Consider the following 23,219-nt stretch of genomic DNA (forward strand, 5'->3'; position numbering starts at 1 on the left):
TTGCTCAGAGAATCCAAAAATGCAATAATATATAGGGTATTTCATTTAGAAAAACACAACTTTGATACTTTTAGGGCTTTTGGGACACTCTGTACTAAGATAATGTACTATTACAAAAATATTTTTAAAATGTGCACCCGATAGGCGTCTGTAGATTCATCAAATAATACTTTGCAAAAAACAAACGGGCTAGCCGCAAACGTCCGTGCCGTTTAGCGTGAATAACCCTGTATAAATAATAAAACATTTCTTAATAAATAACAAAAAAATGCAAACAAAGTAATTAAAATTTTCCCAAATATTGATGGTTAGACATATTGCTAGTCTTTTCTAAACCGTTCAGCAAGCAACAGCATCGAATCAGTGATAATTCAGATAAAGAATGTTAATAAATTGTTTAAAATGCCTTTCACGCGTAAAAATGCATGCTTTTCTTCTTTTTTACAAATTTGCACGCAATTACTTATTGAAACTAAAATTTACCAAAAATAAGTCATCCATCGGTCAGAGCCACAGCTCGTTCAATACCTACAGCTTTTACTTTACAAGAGACGGATGAGTCTCTCAATTGTACAGAGCCTTAATTTTTTTTTAAGAACGGTTAGCAAGAAAGTTTTGGGCCTTAAAAATGAGAATAACAATTACACGTTCTTTAAACCACAATGATTTGAACGATTAAAAACAACTATACATATGCGTTAATTAAATTATAATAAATAATTAATTTTTGTATGTACATATTTGAGTACGTAAATCACTGTGCGATTGTTCGAAATATTTTCAAGTTTTTCGTGCACCAAACAAGGAAATACTCATTACTGAAATTGAAATAAAAGTAATTTCTAATCCTTATTTATTAATCGTCGTATGCGACTGCATTAAAATCAAGCCTGAGAGTTTGATTTTGAGTTTCAGATCAATCACAATTTTAGCGAAAACAATTATATAAATATTATACAAAATTTATGTTAACCTTGTTTCTTAACCTTTGAATAGACCATAGCCATAATATTTCTAAATATGTAGTTGAATATCGATAAACATATTTTCCAATTAAAATAAATAAATAAGCCACAACAACTTGGAAATGTAGCAATTTATTTATATGAAAAAGGATAAAATGAAATGGGATTGTTTTATCTTTCCTTCGTTTCATTATTGATTGTTTATAATTTGTTTTTCAACTTTGCAAATTTAAAGTGCGTTTTGCGTTTTATTGTCAGACTGATTCCAATTTAATGTTTGTATATAATGTGTTGCACACCGCATTATGATTTCATTTTTAATTATGTCAAAGCATGAAAGATTAAATAAAACGCGCAAAAAGCAGAAATTCATATAGTATAAATTAAAACTTTCAAATTTCATCAGTTATATAAATGATGTTAATGTATAATTGTGTTTGATAATTTTAAAACCTAACTGAAAGTTAAAACTCATTTGAAAAAATATTTGCATTTATAATGGAAAATTAAATTAAATTTCTGTGGAACTTTTAACAAAAATATTAAATTTTTATGTATCCTATAAGAGTCCTGATTCTAACAATTAATTTAAATATATTTTTTATTGAAGCAATTGCAAAAGGGCATAATATCTAAAAGACTGGAAGCAACAAAACTTCACTAAACTGTTACTGGTACGAATAAGCCGAGCATGAAGAAATGCGAAGAAAATTACTGTAATATTGAGTTTGCTCATCTGTACGTTCCTGTACATTCTGAATGCCTTTATTCTCAATATTATAGTAGTCCCTGCTGGTGTCTTTGGCATTTGCAGTTTCGAAATGAAATTTTCCAAATTCTGCAGAACCAAACATGTAATAACGATTCTGATAAAAGCCTTTTTGCTACTAAAATATTTTGTCAACCACTTCACAATATGTTGGTCTAAATTAAAACCCTTTCATACATTTTTCTTCTTTAGACGCCGCTCACGAGCGGTTAGATATAATTTTTCGAACAATGCAGAAAATCAACGATTTTTTCAATTTAAAGCTTAAACTACTGGATTGTGTTTGCTAGTTAAATGATAAAACCCTATAAGCTATTGCAGTCATTGCCATACTGCTTTTTTGAAGGAATTAATCATTAAAAATTGGTCGGGAATTAGGAACTAGGAATTAATCACTCAATTTGAACTAAACTGTTCAATAAAATTAACGTTACACCGACAAATTTGGACTGACTTTGGAGCTGGATAAATTCTGAATTCTTAGAGCGAATTGTGTCTGTTTCAAACATTAGTGCAATTCTTTTTCAATTAGTGCGGGGTTTTTCAAAAAATTAGTGTGCCAGGTAAAGTTTCTACAGGGTGGCAAGTGAACAATGAAAAATTGATGAAAGTTTTGCGTGTGTTGGAGGAAAATACAATTTTTTGTATTTCAACATCACAAGCTTTAAGATTAGGCCTGGGTAACACCGTATTGAGTTACCCTTTTGAGTTGATGCCGCTTTGTGAGTTGGTGAGTTATAACTTATCGCGCCTCACTGCGCCGCACCTCGAATTGCGCTTAATAATTAATAATTCTTGAAATCAGAAACCTGAACGGACATTTTTAATTCGTTGAAATTTCATTGGTTTCTATCACCACTTGGAAATTGAGCAACAGTTTTATTTTTAAGTGCTGTCTTCTCGGTATTTTTGTGTATTCAATATTTTTAGAACAACAAAATTAATTCGGTTATTAATTTTAGTTTTGGGGTTGTGCATTAATCACTGCAGCTGAGTGAAATTCAGACAAATATAAATGGCTCAAAATTTAAAATTAAATTGGTGAAAGATCAGCGCTTGGGGCGTTTTTCGTTTAGTTGTGGACTTTCGTAAAGTTGGAACGTGAAATTTTCCTTTGGAAATATTGCAGTGAGAACAGGCACTTTCTACAAAAATGTCAACAATAGACAAACTGAAATCGAACTGCCAAGTAAAGCATGAATCATCGAAAGGGCGAACAATTAAATGATAAAATCATGTTTATTCTGTAGTTCGGTGTCTTTTCTCGGTGTTCAGTTTGCTACCGACAGTGGACGAAACGAGTCCAAAATCGCATTCTTATATGGGAAATATGGAATCATTGTGGCCCTTATGGCAAGTGCGGTAGTTTGTGAAAATGTAGTGAACTTCTTGAGGATTTATGGGTAGAAAATTGAGGATGGGGCGCCAGCTTGAAAAAGCTGGTAAGAGTGACCTCTAATCTATAAATCTTTAAGGTTGAACTGAGTTTAGTTTTCCGACAATCAACTGAAGTTTTATGGATTCTTTTTATTTATCTCTCTGCTTTGCTGATTTCAAATAATTTGGCTTTGGACAGATTTCCTGCTGTATTAAACACATTTTCTTCTTTCGTTCAAGGTGCCACTACGCAACTTTCGGTAAGCTTAGTATTTACTTTGCTCCTGGTTCTTTCGCAGTTAATCCTTAAACTTTGGAAATATTTTGGGAATATATTGGGAATACGGCGGCTTCGTATTTTTTATATCAAGCTTATCTGAAGCTTTTCGCTAAGGACCTGCTTCAGATATGGAAATTTGGGTTCCAGTATTCAATACAAGAAATATTACCTTACTGATAGTGTGGATTTGGTTCCGATTAAACCATTGATTCCTTCACAAGAAATTTTTATACTTTGGTAATATTTTGGGCGGCTTCGTATTTTTACATCAAGCTCATTGAAACTTGTCTCCAAAGAACTGTTTCAGATATGCAAATGTGGATTCCAATTTCATGTTTTTTGTTAAGAAAAAGTCAAGAGTATTTTTAAATTGCGAAATCGACTGAAACATGACGCCGCCTTTTTTGACGTTGCTCAAGAACCATTTGAGCCACAGAGTTCGTTTCAATATATCGGCTTGCATGATGAATAAACGAAATATTTTAAAGTTCACTTTCATTTCACCTAGTTGCAAATCTTCCAGAATCACAGTCTTCGGGGGCAATTCTGATTTGGGTAATTTTTTGTGCAGCCCTATAATAGAATTTTCGTCTTAACCCGTCTATGAAGTGTCGGACCAAGAGCAGAAAAGTTGTCGTTGCGGAAAAGAAAAGTAGATTTTTTGCAACCACCCTGTAAATATAACAGATGTACGAAAAAATCAAAAAACCGATTTGAACTATTTGGCTAATCTTTAAACTTTTTGTTTTGAGATCAAAAAACTTTTTTGTCCGTCCAATAAGCAACTTGCCGAATTTTGCGCAATTTTGCATTTTTTCAGAACTATAGACTAACAAAAAGCAAATCGGGCTCAATAAAGCTTCAAACAGAAGGCAAATCTCTTGAAGCAATCAGAATTTATCTAGTTCCAAATTTGTATGTCAAATGTTCATTTGGTTAAGCAGCTTATTTTCTGGCAAATATTACTTGCGCACAGAAAATTAGCATGTTTTTGGCATACAGAAAGCCACAAAATATAATGTAAATTTCTTTATAAAAATGTTCCTCTTTGTTATATTAATTTATTTTATTATGCTAACGAGTTAACACACCTGGATACCCCCCGGCAGTATAAGTCTTTAGCAAGAAGACATTTTTCGCTTTAATATTCACATCTACATAGTGATCTAATATACATCCCTTCATGGCTGAGTGAGCCACGCAAAACTGTAGTTACTTGTTTTGAACACGGGCTTGTTTTGCGCAAACTTATGGGTCAAAGAGCAATTGAATATTTTCAAGACAATGTTTTGAATAAATATCTAAAACATTTTTCATACAATATTTACAATATTTACTTACATATTTCCAACCTAAGGTCGTTTTACAGCATTCACAGTATATATCAGCTACCGCATGTAGCCCTGTAAGAAGAACGCGTTCCTCTGCCGGTCCACATCCGACGTTTACTCTGCAAATCAAATTGGAAATAGACTAAACCAACCCAATAATTACCACTATAATGAGTTTATTCCGAATGCAAGTAGAACAAACGCTCAATTTCAGTCAGCAAAGTTTGTAGCTATTAATTAACAAATGCAAGTATTTCAGCTTCCCGACAATCAGTTATTTTAAGAAGTTGCATAATCCAAAGTGGGTCAAATGCTATACATATTTGATGGCTCGGGTTTTCCTTGTGCATTTTCTAACGTACCACTTTAAACATAAAAGCAGACATACTTACACGGAATTAAATAAATACGCCCGACCCTGCGAACCTTGGAATGACTGAAACAGAAGAAAAATGGTTTCAGTATTATGCACAGTCACTATTCCAAAGAAAAACGGTATTTCCTATTTTCACTAGAAAAAGCAATTCATTCAAATGGGGAAATCATGGGGGAAAGGAAATGTTTACACACACCTACTTCTTTGAAGTAGAAAAAATTAATGAATTTTTTAAAGTTGATAAGCATCGTTGCTTATCAACTTTAGTTCAAAACGATAGTTGCGCTTCATTACTGATCTACCGTGTTCAAAATTTTTTGGGAGGGTTTGTCTTGTGGCTTCTGCAATTTTCACGATATTTAATAATCCATATTTGGAAAATGGCTAACGTTGAACGGTCTCGATCATTGGAGATGCCAAATAGTTCAGAGAATGGACGAGGTAAAACTTTCCTTTTACATCCTTTTATTTTTTCGTCGAATAATTTTTCGAGCGTCCAACTTTCCAACTTCAAGCCATTTCAGATTTAATACCATTTTATTTAGGAAGAATTGATCAAGAGTTTACTGCTATTTCAAACATTCACCCAATGGAAAAACTCAATTCACATCTAATGAATCTAAAAATGTGTTTCCAACAATCAAGAAAGAGAATGGTGGGTCTTGCTTAATTACGTTAAGGCGTCATTAAGCAGGAACAAGAATCGATCTGGAGTTTTTCAATCAGGGAACAAAACTCGTAATCGTCGACTTGTTGTTAATGCAGGGTGATTCCGAGTTAATTAGAAATTATTTATGAACTTTCGAGCGGAAATTAGATCAAGGGGCGCTGATCGCATAACGGATATTTAGCAAAGTCGCTGATTTAAATCGAACGAAACTTAGGATTTATCGAATGGGCAAATGTCTTGATACTAACACAGTGATTAAGGAGCTTTTTGTTGAAATATTTATTTTTTACTCAATTTACGTAGCTGCCCAAACCTTTTTCTAAGAAGCTATTTCCTGTTTAAACGGTCATTGCTTTAAAATTAATACAATTTTCGAAATAGTAGCTCTTAAGTTAACCTGAAACATAGCAATACAGATAATAGCAGGAACAAATTGCAACAAAATAAATTAACTGTATCTAAAGACGATCGATAAAAGACAATATATTTATATCATTTTTTAAGTTCGACTAAGTTCTGAGTGTTTGACGTGCACAAGAATGTAGGATTTGCAATAAAATTTCAGGTGCTTTTGGATTTACCCTTAAATTATTAATACCCTTAAAATATTGATGGCAAATTGAAGAATACAAAAATGTTGCAAAAGCCCCACAGATTGGAAAAAGTGCACTACTAGGCGCAAAATTAGGTCTTTTTATTCATGGTATGAGCCCGATCGGATTATTTAAAAAAATAAAACTGCAAATTTTTCTTGAACATGGAAACATGATACAAAAAGGAATATTGTGACCCAAAAGACGTTGCTACAAAAGCGTGTTAAGTTGAAGGACAACTTTGTAATATAATAACATGTTTTAAATTACAAATTTGTATTACTTCCATAGTCGGATAAATACGATATGTCGCATTTATGGGAATTTACGCCAAGCGGAAACTGCTAGTTGCATACAATTTGAAAATGTAAAAGAAAATTCAACGATTCTTTAACTGCTGGCTTTTTAGGCTCAGCACAGAAATTCGTTTTTGATATAAAAACACTTTAATAAATTTCTCTTTCCGGCATGAAATGCAATCTTTTATGTTAAAATATCATATTTTTTGCCGATGTATTGGTTACCAAACTTATTTTCTTTTAAGTTCGTAAAAAACTATCGATAATGTTCCAGAAGATACTGGTGAAATTTAGACGAAAGTGTCTTATACCAAAATACGACAAAAAAACAGAATCCCACTTGTTAATGAGAATTCCGAATCTATTTAAAAGTGTAAACGGAATTGCTATCAATTATATTTTTCTCCTATTACTTGTAATAATGCGACCTGAAAACGTTAATCGATGTTAAATTGCAAATTAATAAAATTCTCAAAATATATTTCCACCAGAAAGCTCTACTGTAGCTTTTTTTATAGTGGGAAACGCAAAATTTTCTAGTCTTTTACAGCATATTTATTATTTGTATTATGTATGTACTATTATTATTATTTGCCTTAACCCATTTAAGTTTGCAAGCCTAGCAGCATCGACCTTCTTAGAAGTTTAAGAAGCTTAATACTGATTCAAGCCTTTCTTGTCCATACAATACAACTTTACTCACTTTTCTTAGATTTATTTTAAATCTTGACTAAAAAAATCAGTTTTCAACTAGATTCTGATCCTTTAGTACAAATGTATTAATTTTGGGTTTTTTTATTATAAAACATTTCAGGAACGTAATAATATTTAAACTAAAGGCTATAAGAAATAAATATTAATCACAATTTCAATACAATTTTCATAAGTAATCAGAATTTGCTTTAAAGAAAAAAATGTATTTTATTCAAACAACACAAATCGTTTATTTGTAGGTTTGATGTATTTCCAAAAAAATGCTGCTATCATTAATTTTGGAGTTTTTTGTATTAGGCATTTTTTACTAGCCCGTACATATACATACCAAATGGGAAAATAAGTTAGTAACTTACATACAAGAAGTACGTTATGTTTTTCATGTATTAACATCTTATTTCAAGCTGATTTTGGAACGTCGTCACCGATGTCCATTTTTTGGCACTCTGTAGGTACTCAAATATAAGCCCAAATCTTAGGCTTAAATATAATTAATAAATTAATTCTTGTTGCAAATAAAAAACGATTTTGCATTACATCAGATCGCAAAGCTAGAAATAATTTTACGGTTTTCACTAGTAGATTTACAGAAATCAATAAAATTTGCTAATATTTAAAATTCGCTTTGCCAAACAACAGAAATTCCATTTAAATTGGTTTTGGCTGAATTTGCAACTAAACGACATCAAAAATTGGAAAATGGAATTGGGAAAGTGAAACGATCGGTTACATAAATGGGAAATTAAATAGGAAATACATACATTTCAAGATTCAGGTTTGTAGTTTAATCAACTATTCCCATCTCTGAGAGCGTAATGCTTAATATAAAAATATATATATGTATAGAAATATAAAACTTTGTTGGCATCGAATGTACGGGAATATAACCAGGCAATTACGGAAGTACGGATACCATATTTTTCATATATGTATGTAGTTTAAACACTTTTGATCGAAATGTTCGAAAACTAATTTCAAACTAAAGTTATATTGCAAGCAGATAAGTGATCATTAATAAGTTGATAACTTGGCCGAGAGCATATTCGATGGCTGGGTTTGTTGCTTACATTATGATAGATTAACTTTTATTTAGGTTCGCCTCGCTTGGATGAAAAATTTATAATCGTCCTTTCATATGAAACATTTTTCGAGTCATGGAAAATTTTATTTGAAAAATTATATATCTCGGTTATTGTAACTGAAAGTCGTTTAAATCAATTAAAGAATTGCCACAGGATTTTAGATTTATCGCTGCGAGTCTGTAAGAATTGGATAAAATCTTGATTTAAAAATTGTGTGAAAAAAATAAAAATTGTGTCACGGCATCAACATATTTTAAATTCCAAGCGTATTTTTCGGGATATTCCACAGTTTTGTGACTGACTTGCCGGACTTGAGGTTTACAACTTGAGGAGAAGTAAAAATTAAAAAGAATTAAGTTACTGTTTGCAGTAACTTCATAGACGATCAATAAATTTGAGCCCCTTTTCCTTTGTCAAATATAGCAAAATTCCTTATCATTCTTCACATTTTAAAGAGTAAAGTTTGCGGTTGTACTTTATTGAGAGCAATTACCGAGTCATGTGTAATATGAACTAACGTCGAGTGTTCTATACATTTCTCTATTAAACATGTAACAAACTAGGTAAGTTCCTACAGAGTGTAATAGTACCATTAGTTAAGGAAACGTGTATTAAGAAACCATTCAACCCGGATATTAAATGTTATTGAATTCTATTAAATATTGTGGTAATAATATTGATACAGAATTGCAATATTTATGTATTACATTTATTACTGCTATTATTATTACATATTAATGCCATAACATTTTCCGTTTGATGGTTTCAGAATTATGAAATGGTGTGTATATTGCAGATTCTACTTTATTTTCTTTGTTGTCGTATAAATAAAATATGTCTACAAAATTCTTTGGTTAGCAACTTTTTGTTTTTACTTTTTACGCTTGCGTTCGTTCCAATAATTTTCTTTTTTTTTCTTGTCCTCAAATAAAGCTCTATATGGCCAGATGTAGTTGTGCATACTGTAATTTTAGCTAAATTTTAATAACTCAATTAAAATGCATTCGTCCTGCTCAATCATTTTATTGGAAAATTTGTTAATTATTTCGTGTTTCTCATTCAAAACTGTCTTTAGCAACTGGCATTACCTTTAAATTTCTGTTTGTAAACATGCACAAATGCTTATTGATCCAAATTCCGAATATCTCGCTGCTTGTTTTCCTGTTCAAATAACACGTTCAATCTCGTGAGTTCTTCGTTTGTATTGCGGCGATATTTTCAGTTTTATCTCATTTGCTGCTCAAATTTCTCCCAGGGAAATGAATTAGTGCAAAACCCGATTGTTGAGACTTATACCGTTCCTATGACAATAAATTCCTCAACATCGTGGTATCTCTCATGCCTTTATTGAGGTTTTTCTAAAGACTTTTCTGATATCACAATATTATTTTAGTTAAAATAGTTACCAAAACATGAGTTAAGACAATCAGTAATGAGACATATTATTTACATTCGCAACACAACTAAGCTTTATAAGATTTCCGATTACTCTTGCAGCTTTCTACGGATTTTTTGTTTCGCAACGGATAAAAGCCTCAAACCATCAATCGTAACTTCAACTTTGAATTTATACACACATCTGCCGTGATACAAACTATCATCAAATAAGTATTGAAGTTCTGAGCTTTTTTTTGCACTAAGGAGTATCATGCACGGTAGAGAAATAAAGAAATGGCAACTTTTTAGTAAAACTCCTTACAGAAATTTCGATTTACTTCTTTACCAAAATACATGTGAGGATATCGAAATAATGACAGGACGAATTAAAGGAAGTCCATATAAAACCAGAATAAACATGCCAGGTATAATTATAATTAAAGCAGCTATGGTTTTAAGGCACAGGTTTGGTTGGGTTACGTCTCGTAAATAGTAATTATATTCTTAACTGCCTGCTTTTCTACTGCATGCAATTATGGATTCCAACGCTGCTATAGCACTAATCGATGCTAAAAATCCGACCTAAATCTCACATTACGTGCTATTGATATCCCAGAAAAAAATTAATACAGGGAAAAAATCGGGTGTAGGGTCAACCCGGATTTGAACCCCTAGGCCTAGGGATTATTGAGCCGATAATAACAGTAATTATTGTTTAAACCAAAAGTTGCAAATTGATGCCAAAATACATCCATCCAAACAGTCAAACATAAATGGTTTATTTTATTCAATTGTCGCCCAGGTAAAAACCTGTTTATATTGCGTATTCATATCAAGTAGGTCAGGAGTCTAATAATATACAGATGTAGATTTAGAATAGATACTTTTTTGTTTATATGTGTGTGTGCGTGTGATATAACGGAAGTAATCAGTTTAAAGCCAGACGTTAATTAAAACTTGTCGATCATCCCCGATGATAACATTATTTAAATCAATCTTATATGGGACGTGTAATGAAAGCGTAATTATTTTTATTCAATTCCATTCTATTGTAGTTAATACGCGGATTTACTCAGCTTGGAACCAGTTGCGGCGTACAACTATTCCAAAATAGATCCAATAATGAAAATTTAATTACCTACGCTGTCTGAAACACTCTGTAAATATACAGGGTGATTCACAACCTTATGGACACAGAGCAGGGGCGTGTAGAGGACCTCAAAACAAATCGAGTTTCCATTTAGTCTTTTTTCTCAAGCCCATGGTTAACAAGATACAGGGTGTTAAAGGTTCAAACAAATTTTGGTACTTTCTCTTTAGCTCCTACAGTTTACGAGGTATTTTGCTCAAATTTGTAACGTAGGTTAATGTTTACACCCTTTTTTTCAAACTTTAACACCCTGTATCTCGATAATCATGGGTCTGAGGAAAAAAACTTAAATGTAAACTTGGCTTGTTTTGAGGTCCTGTACACGCCCCTGCTGTGTGTCCATAAGATTGTGAATCACCCTGTATATAAACATTGTCTTTATAAGGCAAATGTGTCCAATTTTGAACAAAAATAACAGTGAGTACCAATTCGGTTGAAAAGCTGCATTTGGAAAGAACTTTTGGTTGCATGCTTGAACACATTGTAAGAAGGATGTGAGATAAAAAAATGATAAGCCCGGGCTTAAAACGTTTCTTGTTAGTTCTGAATTTGTTTTAAAAAACGAACCTAACATAAAATGTTAAAAATATATTGCTTGGTTCAAAATACGAGATACAGTTTCTAAACACATTTTTTAATTAGATTTGTGCACATTTTATGAGTTTTTTTTATACAACACGTGAAAACTTAACTGTTCCGTATTTTGCCCTATTATAAAAAAAATTACTTGAAGCTTTATACGGAAGTACTATATGGTTAAGGCGAGTTCATACTACAATCTTCATCGTTCTTCCTCCTTTTTTTCAATCGATTGCCTGTTTATAGTGGAAACAACTTTTTACACAATCTTTGTCCTAGAAAAACGATTTTGCACATATGCAGGTAGATTCCAACCCAAGTCTGCTTTTTCTTAGATAATTATTAACCACTGTGTTTATTGTGCGATATCGTCCATAAGAAAAAAGTTACACTAAAAACGAGTTAAAAACCGCTTAAAACAAGTAGTATCAAATTATTGTATTTGTAGTACCAAAAAACGAATTTCTGCCCAAACACGAAACATGCTTTGAATGGGTGCTTGAAAGGTGATAATGCAATGGCTATTGATGGAGGTACATTTAAAAAATATATTTCATAAATATATTATAAGATATTTTCTTAAGAGGCCAGGCAAAGTGAACAAAAAATTATCAAATTATTAGTTGACCCATATGAGGTTTATGTTTTTATATTGGAAACTTCTCGCGAAATTTTGCGATCTTTTCTAACTTGGCAGTCAGGATGCCCATATAAAATTTATAATAAAATATCAAGAAGTAAAAATAATGAAACCACAAAACTCGTGGCGGTGTCTTTGTGTATATTTATTGCGTGTATTTGGTAATAACTGTTTGGTTGCAAATTTGTGCTATTTCTGCATTATTTTACGATTTTTTTGTGTATGACTTTGGCAAGGCTTGATTAACAAGTTATGGTAAAATCACTGCTTTAAGGATTCTGGGTTAAAATTAGGATGTTAATCTACTAGACTGTTTCTAATATTTTAAGCGCACAAAATAATAACTGTAATCGAGTTTTCTATGCTACTTAAAACTATGTTCGATGTTTGCCAGCCAACTTATCCATCAACAACCTCTGATTAATTCGGTATTACTAACAGAATTTGGATTAATTCGCAGCTTTCTTCCAAAGCAAGTGCTTGTAGCGATATTTTTTTCGAAAAACGAAAAATCAATTATAATGACCTTACTGTCGGTCGATTATAAAAATATATTTTTTTGCAATAATAAGCTAGCAATTCCAGGACCGGTTTCAGTCCTATTAGTTCTCATCAGCCGGACCGAGCTTGCAAATCCATCATTTGCTAAACTGTATTGTTTTGGCTTTTAGTAATCCTGCCAATTTACATTTTAAATCGTAACTGGCGCTTGCTTATGTTTATTTGACCTAAATCTCGAAAAACAGCAGGAATTATAAAGCAGCAACTAAGAAACTGTCGACCCTTTTTATATGAATGTTCGTCATAAATTAAGTTAAAGATTTCTTTTTCCCAATAGATGATTTTTACGAATACGTTTTTACGTATAATTAAGAGTGTAAAATGCTTGTAGCGAACTAATAATTGTTTTCCATAATATACTTATTCAGCATGTTCCTAAATACCAAGTACAATCAGAAGGGAGCAATTATTAACTCATGATATAACGAAATAAAACATAAAAGTCCACAGCTTTTGGTTTTCGATTTAGTGTGTGTCCGGGTTAAGAACTTATCATCTTAGTAAAATATAAATTTTTTGGTCAATTCAATAATTCTTTTTTTTTAGATATACAAAATGTGCATCCGACTAGTGAGTGTTTTCAATGTAAGATTAGATGATAAATTCTAAAAAGTACTGAAGAAAATGGTAACCTAGTTTCAAATGGCCTAAAATCTGCCTCCAGAGATTTTTATTGTTCTGCAATATCGAAAAATGAACATAATAATGATGAAATATTAATCACGGGATATTTTTAAAACAAAAGTGATTGAACGTTTTCTATTTAGTATCGCTAAAAAAATATTTTATTTCAGTTTAATAAGAAGCAAAGTTGTAATTATCCGTTTAATAAGCATTAGTAATTAAGAAAGTTTTATAACAAGAGTAATTAAATTTTGCATTTTCAGTAAGGACAGTCGGCAGATTCAGATATTTTCTGTTTTCAGAGATGGTCAATAAAATGAGTTGGTGACGATTAATTTTTATGAAGATATTCCAAACTGTAATTTTTATATGAAATTGTCTCATCGATTTTTACGTATCACCCAACAAAGAAAATGGATTCTAAGCAAGACTCGGTTCTCATTTTTTCTTAACATTTTACTTAATGGTACTTTTTAAAATTTTACAACATAAAGTTAGTAGTGATTATAAGTGAGTTTTGACGGCACTCAATAATCGAATGCGCATTTTGAATATTTAACTAACAAAAGAAAATAATGAAATTGAACAAAAAATAAAGATTTTGAAAGGGTGCTAATTTCGTAACTTCGACCGATATAATATAACGACCATATAATGTGCTGAAATTGAAATATATATTTTTTCTTTATGTCGGGTAGTTTTTGAAATAATTACTTCATTTCTAGCTGATGGGTTATTCAAAAAAAGTTATGGTTGTGATTTTACAGGGTGATTTAATAGAAACCATGCGCTACTTTCGCACTTGATATTTTCCTCAAAGTGGTCCTAGCAGATTCTTTTGTACCACTTTACTGTTTTATAATTGTTTAGATACTTTGTTGTTCTTTTGTGTTGTTTTTGAAATAAAATAAAACGCTTTTTAGAAATAAATCGATTAAATAAATGTAGATGTATTACAGCAGGAATTATATAAAAAAAACGAAGAACACCCCGAAACTTTAATCTGTCGTAAATCGAAAGCAAGATTCTGTACACCGATTTTTATGTAAATGTTCATAATAATATAAATTAAAAAAAACCCTTTCTGAACACAATATATTTAGAAACACACTGTATGTCAGAAGCAATAAGCACACAATTAAAACAAATATAAATCTGTGTTTTTTTGGCACTCTAATTAACTCAAAACAATCAGCAAAATGTTATACAATTGAAACAGTAATTAACGTTAAATTCATATTTAATGAGAAACATACCAGCAAGTTTTTTGGTAGAAAAATGTTTTAGAAAAATCGACGTTTGGAGGCGTTACCTTTGAGATAAGTTCATCGTGATTGGCGAGATGGGCCCGACAGTGAATGCACGAATACGTGCGATGACACTGAGGAGGCAAATAGGCCTGAAACGTCTTGACCATGGCGGCGGGTGATGGCGGACGGCGCTCTGGCACGTGCCATGCGGACCCGTCACACCTGGAACAAACACAAAATTCAAATTAAAAAATTGTAATAAAAATAAAAAAAGATTAAATTTTATATCAGTAAAGATAGGCTTTTGAGGTCATTCTTTGAAACTGGTGAGTTTTTTGGGTTTTTAGGCCGGCGTAAAATAGATTTCCCGACGTTTCGCAAGCACGAATGGCTTGCATCTTCAGAGGCGGTTAGCTTGAAACCAACCAGTACAGTGTAGGCCTGGGTAACACAATGGATTTTCAGCTGTTGACGCACTAATCCCAATACGACTTGTCGCGTCAATACAACGTGTCAACGCTTTTTATGATGCAGTAAACTCATAATACAATCAAATAATTGTGTGGATTAAATTTAAATGTTATTCAAGGTGTTGGTCCGTTAGACGCGAGGTGTTATAACGCATTGGCGCACAGAGCGGCACCTACGCAAAAGCTGCACACAACACAGTGTTACCCAGGCCTAGCCTAGTACAGAGTAAGCTTTCAAGCAAACCACCTCTGAAGGTGCAAGCCACTCGTGCTTGTGAAACGTCAGGAAGAAATTATATTTTACGACGGCGTAACAACTCGAAAAAGTCACCAGTTTCACAAAGTTTACAGTTTGGTTGCAGTTGCTTGCATAACATTATTTTGGTTCATGTTTGTTTTGCCAAAATAACGGGACAAACCTACGTATAACAGCATAATCTCATTCCTTCGGAAAAACGTCGTCCTTAATTATCACTGATAAATAGCCCCTTTATTTATGCTTATTTCTATAATTTACATCGCCATTCCTTTGTTGGATGAATTCAGATACGTTGTTTAATTTATTCCGACGAACATTGACCTTGACAGTTCAACAAGCACTTTATTATGTTTACATTTCAATTTATAATCAATTAAGTATGAACTGCATAGATCGGTTAAAGACCTTTTTTATCCGCGAGAAGAACCAGACATCACTTATTGCCACAGATGCATATTCATAAAATAACGGAACTCATTTTGCATTTTGCAAACATGTTTGCTATTATTCTTTCACTTCTTTCCCTAGACATTTAGCATTGGCCCAAATATCACGGATCAACAGTTCTTTGTGTTTTTTTTTACTATTATTATCGGCAGTAATGGTACTAACAAACTATGCCAATTTCGTTTCATTTACAGGTAAGCATAATGAAATTATGTTGCATTTCAAAACAGAGACTATAAATTAGTGACCTCGTATTTTGCTTTTTATTAGCTGATTGCACCAGAATAACATTTTGTTATTGTAGTTAATTGATATTCAGAACAAAACAACCAAATTTCTTTGCTCGATACACTAGTAACACAAATAGATATTTATAATGTGTTTTGCTAGACTAACGCGGAATTATGGCCATAAAATTTCAATAATAGAGAGCGCGACATTTTAATGGTATTTAATTAAAAATCATCGCGTTGAAGGTTCTGTTACAATACCTAAACTTTTAATAATTGCACATTACTTGTTCCATATACAGTTCGGTAATTGTTCAACAAAGCAACATTTATGTCTGTCCGCATTTATGAAACGTTCACATTAAAGTTCAAGTCAAGGAAAAGCATGCACATTTATCTATTAAAAGAGCGACTGAATTTGGAGCTATCGACTGTAAAAATGTCTTAAAAAGATAATAGGCTTCGCACTTAAATTAAGATTTAGAAAACCGTCTTTCATTTCTTCAACAATTTTTAAGATAATAAGAATACCATAAGTTGTACATTTGTAAACATTTTTGTTATGGATACCTATAATTCAATCTGAGAGCCAAAACACTAAGGGAAAAATAATTTTAGAAAATCCCATAAGGAAGCAAGGCTGGATTTAATTTACGAAATTCCGACAGAATATTTCACCAAACCTTTCCAGTTAAGAGAAAATGAAACTTTCGGTATCATCAAACCGTCACAGGTTACTGATATAATCTGTACCCAAACGATTTCCAGTTGTGTAAATCTCAGACACCTCACAACCGATTTCGAGACTACTAGCTCTCATCAACCCGGTTACGTCTGAAAATAACACTCCTGAAAGATTTCCGATGTAAAATACATGGGCAAAATAAAGTACATGTTTCGTGAGCAATACTTTCAGGCTAAACCCGGCTGATGCTTTTCACTTGCAATAAAAAACTAGCAAATAAAAATACATGTATTGTAGGTTCTTTGAATGCACCACCTTGCTCTGTCCATCTCAATTACTTTCAACAAAGCATTGTTGCCCATTGTACCGAAAAAAGCCTTTCATTTGAAATTAAACACTATTTATCTGCCTTATTTACAGTTTATTACAGTAAATTCATACCGTTTTTGAGCAATTTGCATTTTGGGACCCCAGACAAGGTTTAGGGAAGGTTTGCAAAATTTCCATAATTTCGAAACTCGAGCTCTGAAAGTATCGAAACTTGGTAAATATATTCAGAAGTCCAAAGGAGTGAAACTTCTTAACGGCAGATTTAATTTTAATGATGATAATTAATAATATCTTGCAAAATTAGAGCGTAGCTTTCTGTGCAATGTTTTCTACATTTGTAACTAAGCTGGGTAATGAGATATTTATTGATGTGCGGCTACTGAACGAAAGAAGAAACTTGAAATAATCGACAAAATATTGTTTCGCGATTGCAGGAAATCTAAAACATTGATGAAACAGCACAGTTTTGTTTCAATTCAAATCCTGGAAAGCTGCGAAACATATTTCTACTCATATTTACGGTTTCACTGAATCTCAATCCGGTCTGTTTGAATAAGTAATATGCTCGTTGGAGACATTTCTGAAAAAAATGCAATAAGAATCACCCAAATCCTTAGAGCTTTATTACTAATGCATAGCTTATACTTGTAGTAAGTACCTACCTACATTTGGTATAAAAATTCAATAGGATTTTAAAATAAAAATGGTCATATTGTTCTTTACTGTTGTTCTGTACATTACACGAATGGATGGATCATTTTCATCGGATACGGAAATATAGATCATTTTCATCTGAAGAAACAATAAGTTTTGGAGCAACCAAAGCTTCTGGTCTAAGACTAAATGAATGTACATCTTGATCTTGACTGCTTAATATCCTGCTAATCATTATTAAGTGAATTGGTTTTACTTTATTTCTTCCGATGTAATATTTGCCATTCTTCAAAACACAATTGATACTTTAATTTATTTTTATTTTCAGCAAACCTTTTATGAAAATATAAATTCGCAACGTGTATGTCTTTTTAATATTCTCCGTTAAAAATCTCCACTAAACAATTGTTCATTTGATGTAAATTTATCAATTGGTTTAATTAGAAAATTATTTATTAGATGATGCAAAACAAACTGATAAAAACACAACAGCGGTGCAGTTAATTGGAGGTTCGAAATCATCAATTTGACTTATTATTATTGTTATTTCAATTCTTTCTAACGATATGCTCCCTTTGTGCATGTGCTTCAGGGCCTCATAAACGCAATTCTTTGTTTAACCAATACAATAATTCTTGATGACTGTTTCTAACTAATAGTTTAACAAATGCGACTTACAATCTGTTGTTTATGTTGAACGAACGCAGCAGGAGCGCTAGTCCATGCTCGAGGTGAAGTGGCATGTGCTTGAATGATTGCAACGTGTGTTGATAAAGTGAACGTGTTTTGTTTAAAAAATTGTTATTAACAAATATGCGGCTCAATGGTCTAGGGGTATGATTCTCGCTTTGGGTGCGAGAGGTCCCGGGTTCAAATCCCGGTTGAGCCCTTACTTTTGGAAAAATTCCCTCTAACAACCCTGGAGGTCTATAGTTTTGCATTTAGAAACAACTGTTATTTTGCACGCAACATAAAAAAGTGGAAAATTTAAATTTTATTAATTATTTCTCAATTTTCAGCAGCCTGTTCCCGAAAAACAGTTGTTTTTTTCAAAAATTCAGTGCAAATTGATAAAATTTAAAACATGTTGTTCATTCGTTATGAGAGCTGATAAGGCTTCATGAACTGATGTGGGAAAAGTCAATTTATAGAAAAATGTAAACGTTTTACATTCAAAATTTAACTCTACCAAAACTCGACACAATAATAATAATTATAATCAATATAAAACGCTAAAAATTAATAATTTAATTCAGTGTACGTTTCAACAACCACCCCTTAGATTCGAGAAAAACATTCTCAAATAATTGACGCGAAAGCCGAATATATTTGATAAAATTGTTTCAATTTCAGTACTTTACAATGCAGATAATTCTTTACTTTTTCTGGCATGTTATGACTGCAGTGATTTTCGCATGCACAGGGTGTCCCAACAACAGCCGCATTTTGTAAGTTTAACCAGTACTATTTGTTTAAAAGTTATCATTGTCATCTTGTAAAGGTACTAAATGCGCAAATTTAAAAAATATTTACAATGATACATAGTTGACGCACTCTGTTTTTTTCTCGAGAATCCACGAATGATAAGCACATATATTTCACGGTAATTTTATTAAGTCCTGAATGATATCGAAAAAGTGAAGAATAATAATCCAATAATAATAATAATAATAACAATAAGGCAATCTCCAAATTGTTTTCCTTATTTGTAAGTTACTGACTTTCTTTTTCTTCACTTAACGTGAGTTTTTGATATTTAAGAAGCAACAAGTATTTACGTAATGTTAATGAGGCAGCTAGTATTTTGCAATTTTCTCAGTTTTTGAAATGTTTTACTATATTTTCTGTACGCCCTAAACACCACCAGAGCAATAATGTCAATTTTGAATCAACCTGTATACCGAATGTTCGAACGACATAATAAAGTAAGTTGTTTTTAAGTACTATTTGCTCCAAAATTATCATTGCTATAATGTAGGCATATAAATATAAAAATCACATAAAGAATATTCTTTATTTTATCGTTATCATCCTTCATCTTCATCAAATTTGATTAAAATGTATGTGCTTTTGGCACATTATTCGTGGATTCTCTAAATACTTTCCCATGAACAATGAAGCATTTTTTAGGATAATTTTAACAAATACTCCATAAACAAGTCTAAAAAATAGAAATGATTTACCAGCAAGCCAGAAACAAACAATTAATAGTTTTTATTCACGAACACCAAGTGGCTCCAGTTTTTTTGCCTGTTAAAGTTTGATTATTAAATTGTATCCTGCTGTTTAGAAATTGGCAGTAAATATAAAACATTATGCAGTTAAACCATGGACAAAACCTAGACTTTTGCTTTCCCATATTAATATACAAGTAGTTGTTTTCTTATAGTTATTAACTTAAGTATTGCAACATGCGATGTGGTGTGTGTGTGAGTCGAGTGAACGCATCACGTCACATCGACTAGACTAGACCATACTCGACGTAAGTGGTACGTGCTTACTTTACAAGTGTTTTGATAAAGTGAAAGTGTTTGTTTAAAAATTTGTTAATAACAAATGTGCGGCTCAATGGTCTAGGGGTATGATTCTCGCTTTGGGTGCGAGAGGTCCCGGGTTCAAATCCCGGTTGAGCCCTTATTTTTGGAAAAAATCCCTCAAACATCCCTCTATTTGTTACCATATGCATTCATCTACCACAACTTAATTGCATCTAATTTTATTGCATATCTGTCGAAAGTAAGTGAGTATTTAATGGCACAGTCCAAATGCCTCTCGCAACTAATCGAGTTCAAGTGGTCGAAAATATTTTGCACACACGGTGTTCCTGACAGGTGTGGAAAAAATCCTACCCCAAATAATTGTTGCTAAAATACGGCGATATAAGCAAACTTCAGAGTTAAACTGACTTCTTTATGAATTTTACTTGTCAACATTCCCCAAAGAAGAAAACCTGGTGGTGTTAGATCCGGTGATCGTGGTGGCCACCACGTGTTCCTATCCAACGGTTTCTAAAGCGAGGATTCAGATACTCTGTTATTCAAAGAGCGTACTAGTCTTCGCATCTGTAAGTACATTTCACGCAAAATGCTAAAGTTCAAAATTAATGCCGGTTGAGCTGCAAAGCTCCTTTGTGAGATAGAGCCTTAAATTGCGCAAGTTTTCTTACCAAACATTATTTTAGGAATCTTTCTAGTTTCTAGACACAAAATGCGAAAGTCTTAAATTAATGCGCATCCTGAAAACCGTTCTTAATCTAAGGCTCACATTTAGAGAACCGGTTGAGCTGCGAACCTCAACCTCAATAAGTTGCCTTTGCGAGATAGAGCCTTGAATTGTGCACTTTTTGATTGCAAAACAGTCTCAAGAATGTTTATAGTTTTCACACAAAATGCAAAAAATCGGACCTAATGCGGATCTTGCAAACTTCCTTAGCTTTTAGCTCATATATCGAAAACCGGTGCGAAGCTCTAGTTGCATTTACGGAATAGAGCCATAAATTGGACAGTTTTTGATACCAACGATCATTGCTTGAAATGTGTCTAGTTTTCACGCAAAATGCGAAAATCTTAAATAAATGCGTGGTTTTGAGAACGTCTTAGTTTTCGACTGGTATCCAGAGAACCGGACCAGCTGAGAAGCTTTAATTCTTATCAAGAGATTACGCACTTTTATGAACTAAACATCATTTTAGGAATTTTTGTAGTTTTCACGAAAAAATGCAAGGTTCAGATCTGATGCGGAACCTGAGAACCCCTGATAGTTTTTAGCTCATATTTCGAAAACCGGATGAGCTGCAAAGATTTAGTTATCAATCGTTGATAGAGCCTTAGAATATGTACTTTTCATACCAAACATAATTTAGGAAATGTTTTTAGTTTTCACGTAGAATGTGAAAATCCTAAATTAATGCATGTCCCAAAAAGCGCTCTTAAGCAAAGACTCATATTTAAAGATCGGGTTGAGATGCAAATCTCTTGTTGCCTTTCTGGGATCGAGTCTTAAATTGTCCATTTTTCTATACCAAATATAATTTTTAAAATGTTTTCGGTTTCACAGAAAAGTCGAAAATCTTAAATTAATGCGTGTCCTCAAAACCGCTCTTAATCTAGGGATAATATTTTGAGAACCAGTTGAGCTGCAAAGCTAGCGCTAAATTAATAAAACATCTAAATAGAGCATTAAACTGCACAAAATTCTAAAGCAAAAGTCATATAAGAAATGATTTTAACTTTCAAACAAACTGTAAACATTCAAAATAATTTTTTTCTGAAAAGTTTCTGAATTAAATTTAATAAAAACCAAACTACCATAAAATATCAAGTTTTTCCAAAAAAAAACTGCATTTCATGTATCGTTCGGGTAGAATCAGCTCAATAGCAAAAAGTTACATAATTTCTTTATCATCAATAGAATATCAATCTGTTATCATAATCGAAATATGAAGATCGAACCCATCAGAGATAAAGTGAAATAAAGAAGTAATTTTTTTTTGCTATTTTCAACAAAAACAACTCCTTAAGTGTGGGCAGTTTTCCTAAAATAATGTTTTTCTTCTGCCAGTCTGTTAATGAAAACTATAAATATTTGCAAATCAGCGGATCACTGGGGATAACGACATTTCAAAAACAATCTTATCATCTTGACCAGTAGTGCAAATACTTTTTCCCTTACAGCTTTTATCATTGCTTGTTTTAAAATTTGAAACATTTAATATTTTGGGAATATCTGCTGAATTTATCTCTAATATCGAGACATTTGCATTCTTCTAGAACCTACGACAAGACCTCAAAACTGGAGTGCTAAATTATCTTTCTTTCTAACTCCGATAATCGCTGGGCACCAAATTCCTTAAACCTGTGCAAATTCCTTGATCCTTATAGCTTTTTTCAGTTTTTGTTATGAACTTTAACACTTTCACTAAAAAAATAACTTAATTAAAATTTCCAATAACACCCGGTCAGTTAAATAAACGCCTTGATTTTGAAATTATTTGCTTCAAACTGTTTTCGAAAAAAAAGATGAGTTTATTATTATCATTATCAAACAAAAAAGCGTAGTTGGCTACGACCGCATGTTTTGCCCACGAATTTTAGATGTTTCCTATTTGTTGGCCTTTTAGTTTGGATGAAAGTCAGTGAGTTCAAACGGAGTTGATTAATACTATTTATAATTTTTCTTTGATCAAAAACATTGAATTTTATTTGTGTGCTTGATTTGTGAGTTGTTAATATATCCTCTTGATTTAGCAGTTCTTCATCAAAAAAATGATCTGTTAGGACAAAAAATGGGAAAGGTAGAAAAAAGAATATGCTAATGATGAATTCTTACGCTAAGCAATGGTTAAAATCTAAACAAATTCAATTTATTTTGCAACTTTTGAAGCCTACATTTGGGTGGCCTTTTTGGCAGATGTAGAAGCAAGAAATTCCATTAAACCACGGCATTTAAGCTCGAAAAACTTTCTGATATTTTACTTTTTGCTACTTAAAAACACTTGAAACCTGCGA

At 32.3% G+C, this 23,219-nt stretch overlaps 1 protein-coding gene and 2 non-coding genes across 8 annotated transcripts in view; 2 read left to right on the plus strand and 1 right to left on the minus strand.

Annotated features, from left to right (window-relative positions):
- LOC109537841 (protein yippee-like 2) overlaps positions 1-23,219 on the minus strand; it is a 93,917-nt gene that overhangs the window by 1,801 nt on the left and 68,897 nt on the right. For 3 of the 6 annotated variants that reach the window (XM_019904760.2, XM_019904758.2, XM_019904759.2), the window contains 3 exons: positions 14,700-14,859; positions 5,115-5,158; positions 4,733-4,841 (listed from right to left, as the gene is read on the minus strand). In XM_019904760.2, the coding sequence (XP_019760319.1) occupies positions 4,733-4,841; positions 5,115-5,158; positions 14,700-14,804 (258 nt within the window). In that variant the 5' untranslated portion in view covers positions 14,805-14,859. Of the gene's footprint in view, positions 1-4,732; positions 4,842-5,114; positions 5,159-14,643; positions 14,860-18,390; positions 18,633-23,219 lie in introns of those variants that run through there. The other 3 variants (XM_019904757.2, XM_048663617.1, XM_048663618.1) reach the window with 3 other exon arrangements.
- On the plus strand, positions 18,530-18,601 carry Trnap-ugg. Its single transcript has one exon. It is a non-coding gene; the product is annotated as a tRNA-Pro (tRNA).
- Positions 20,275-20,346, plus strand: Trnap-ugg. Its single transcript has one exon. It is a non-coding gene; the product is annotated as a tRNA-Pro (tRNA).

The sequence above is a fragment of the Dendroctonus ponderosae genome, unplaced genomic scaffold (assembly GCF_020466585.1).
Source record: "Dendroctonus ponderosae isolate FM_Combo_2020 unplaced genomic scaffold, Dpon_F_20191213v2 Dpon_F_20191213_2, whole genome shotgun sequence".
Lineage (NCBI taxonomy): Eukaryota > Metazoa > Arthropoda > Insecta > Coleoptera > Curculionidae > Dendroctonus > Dendroctonus ponderosae.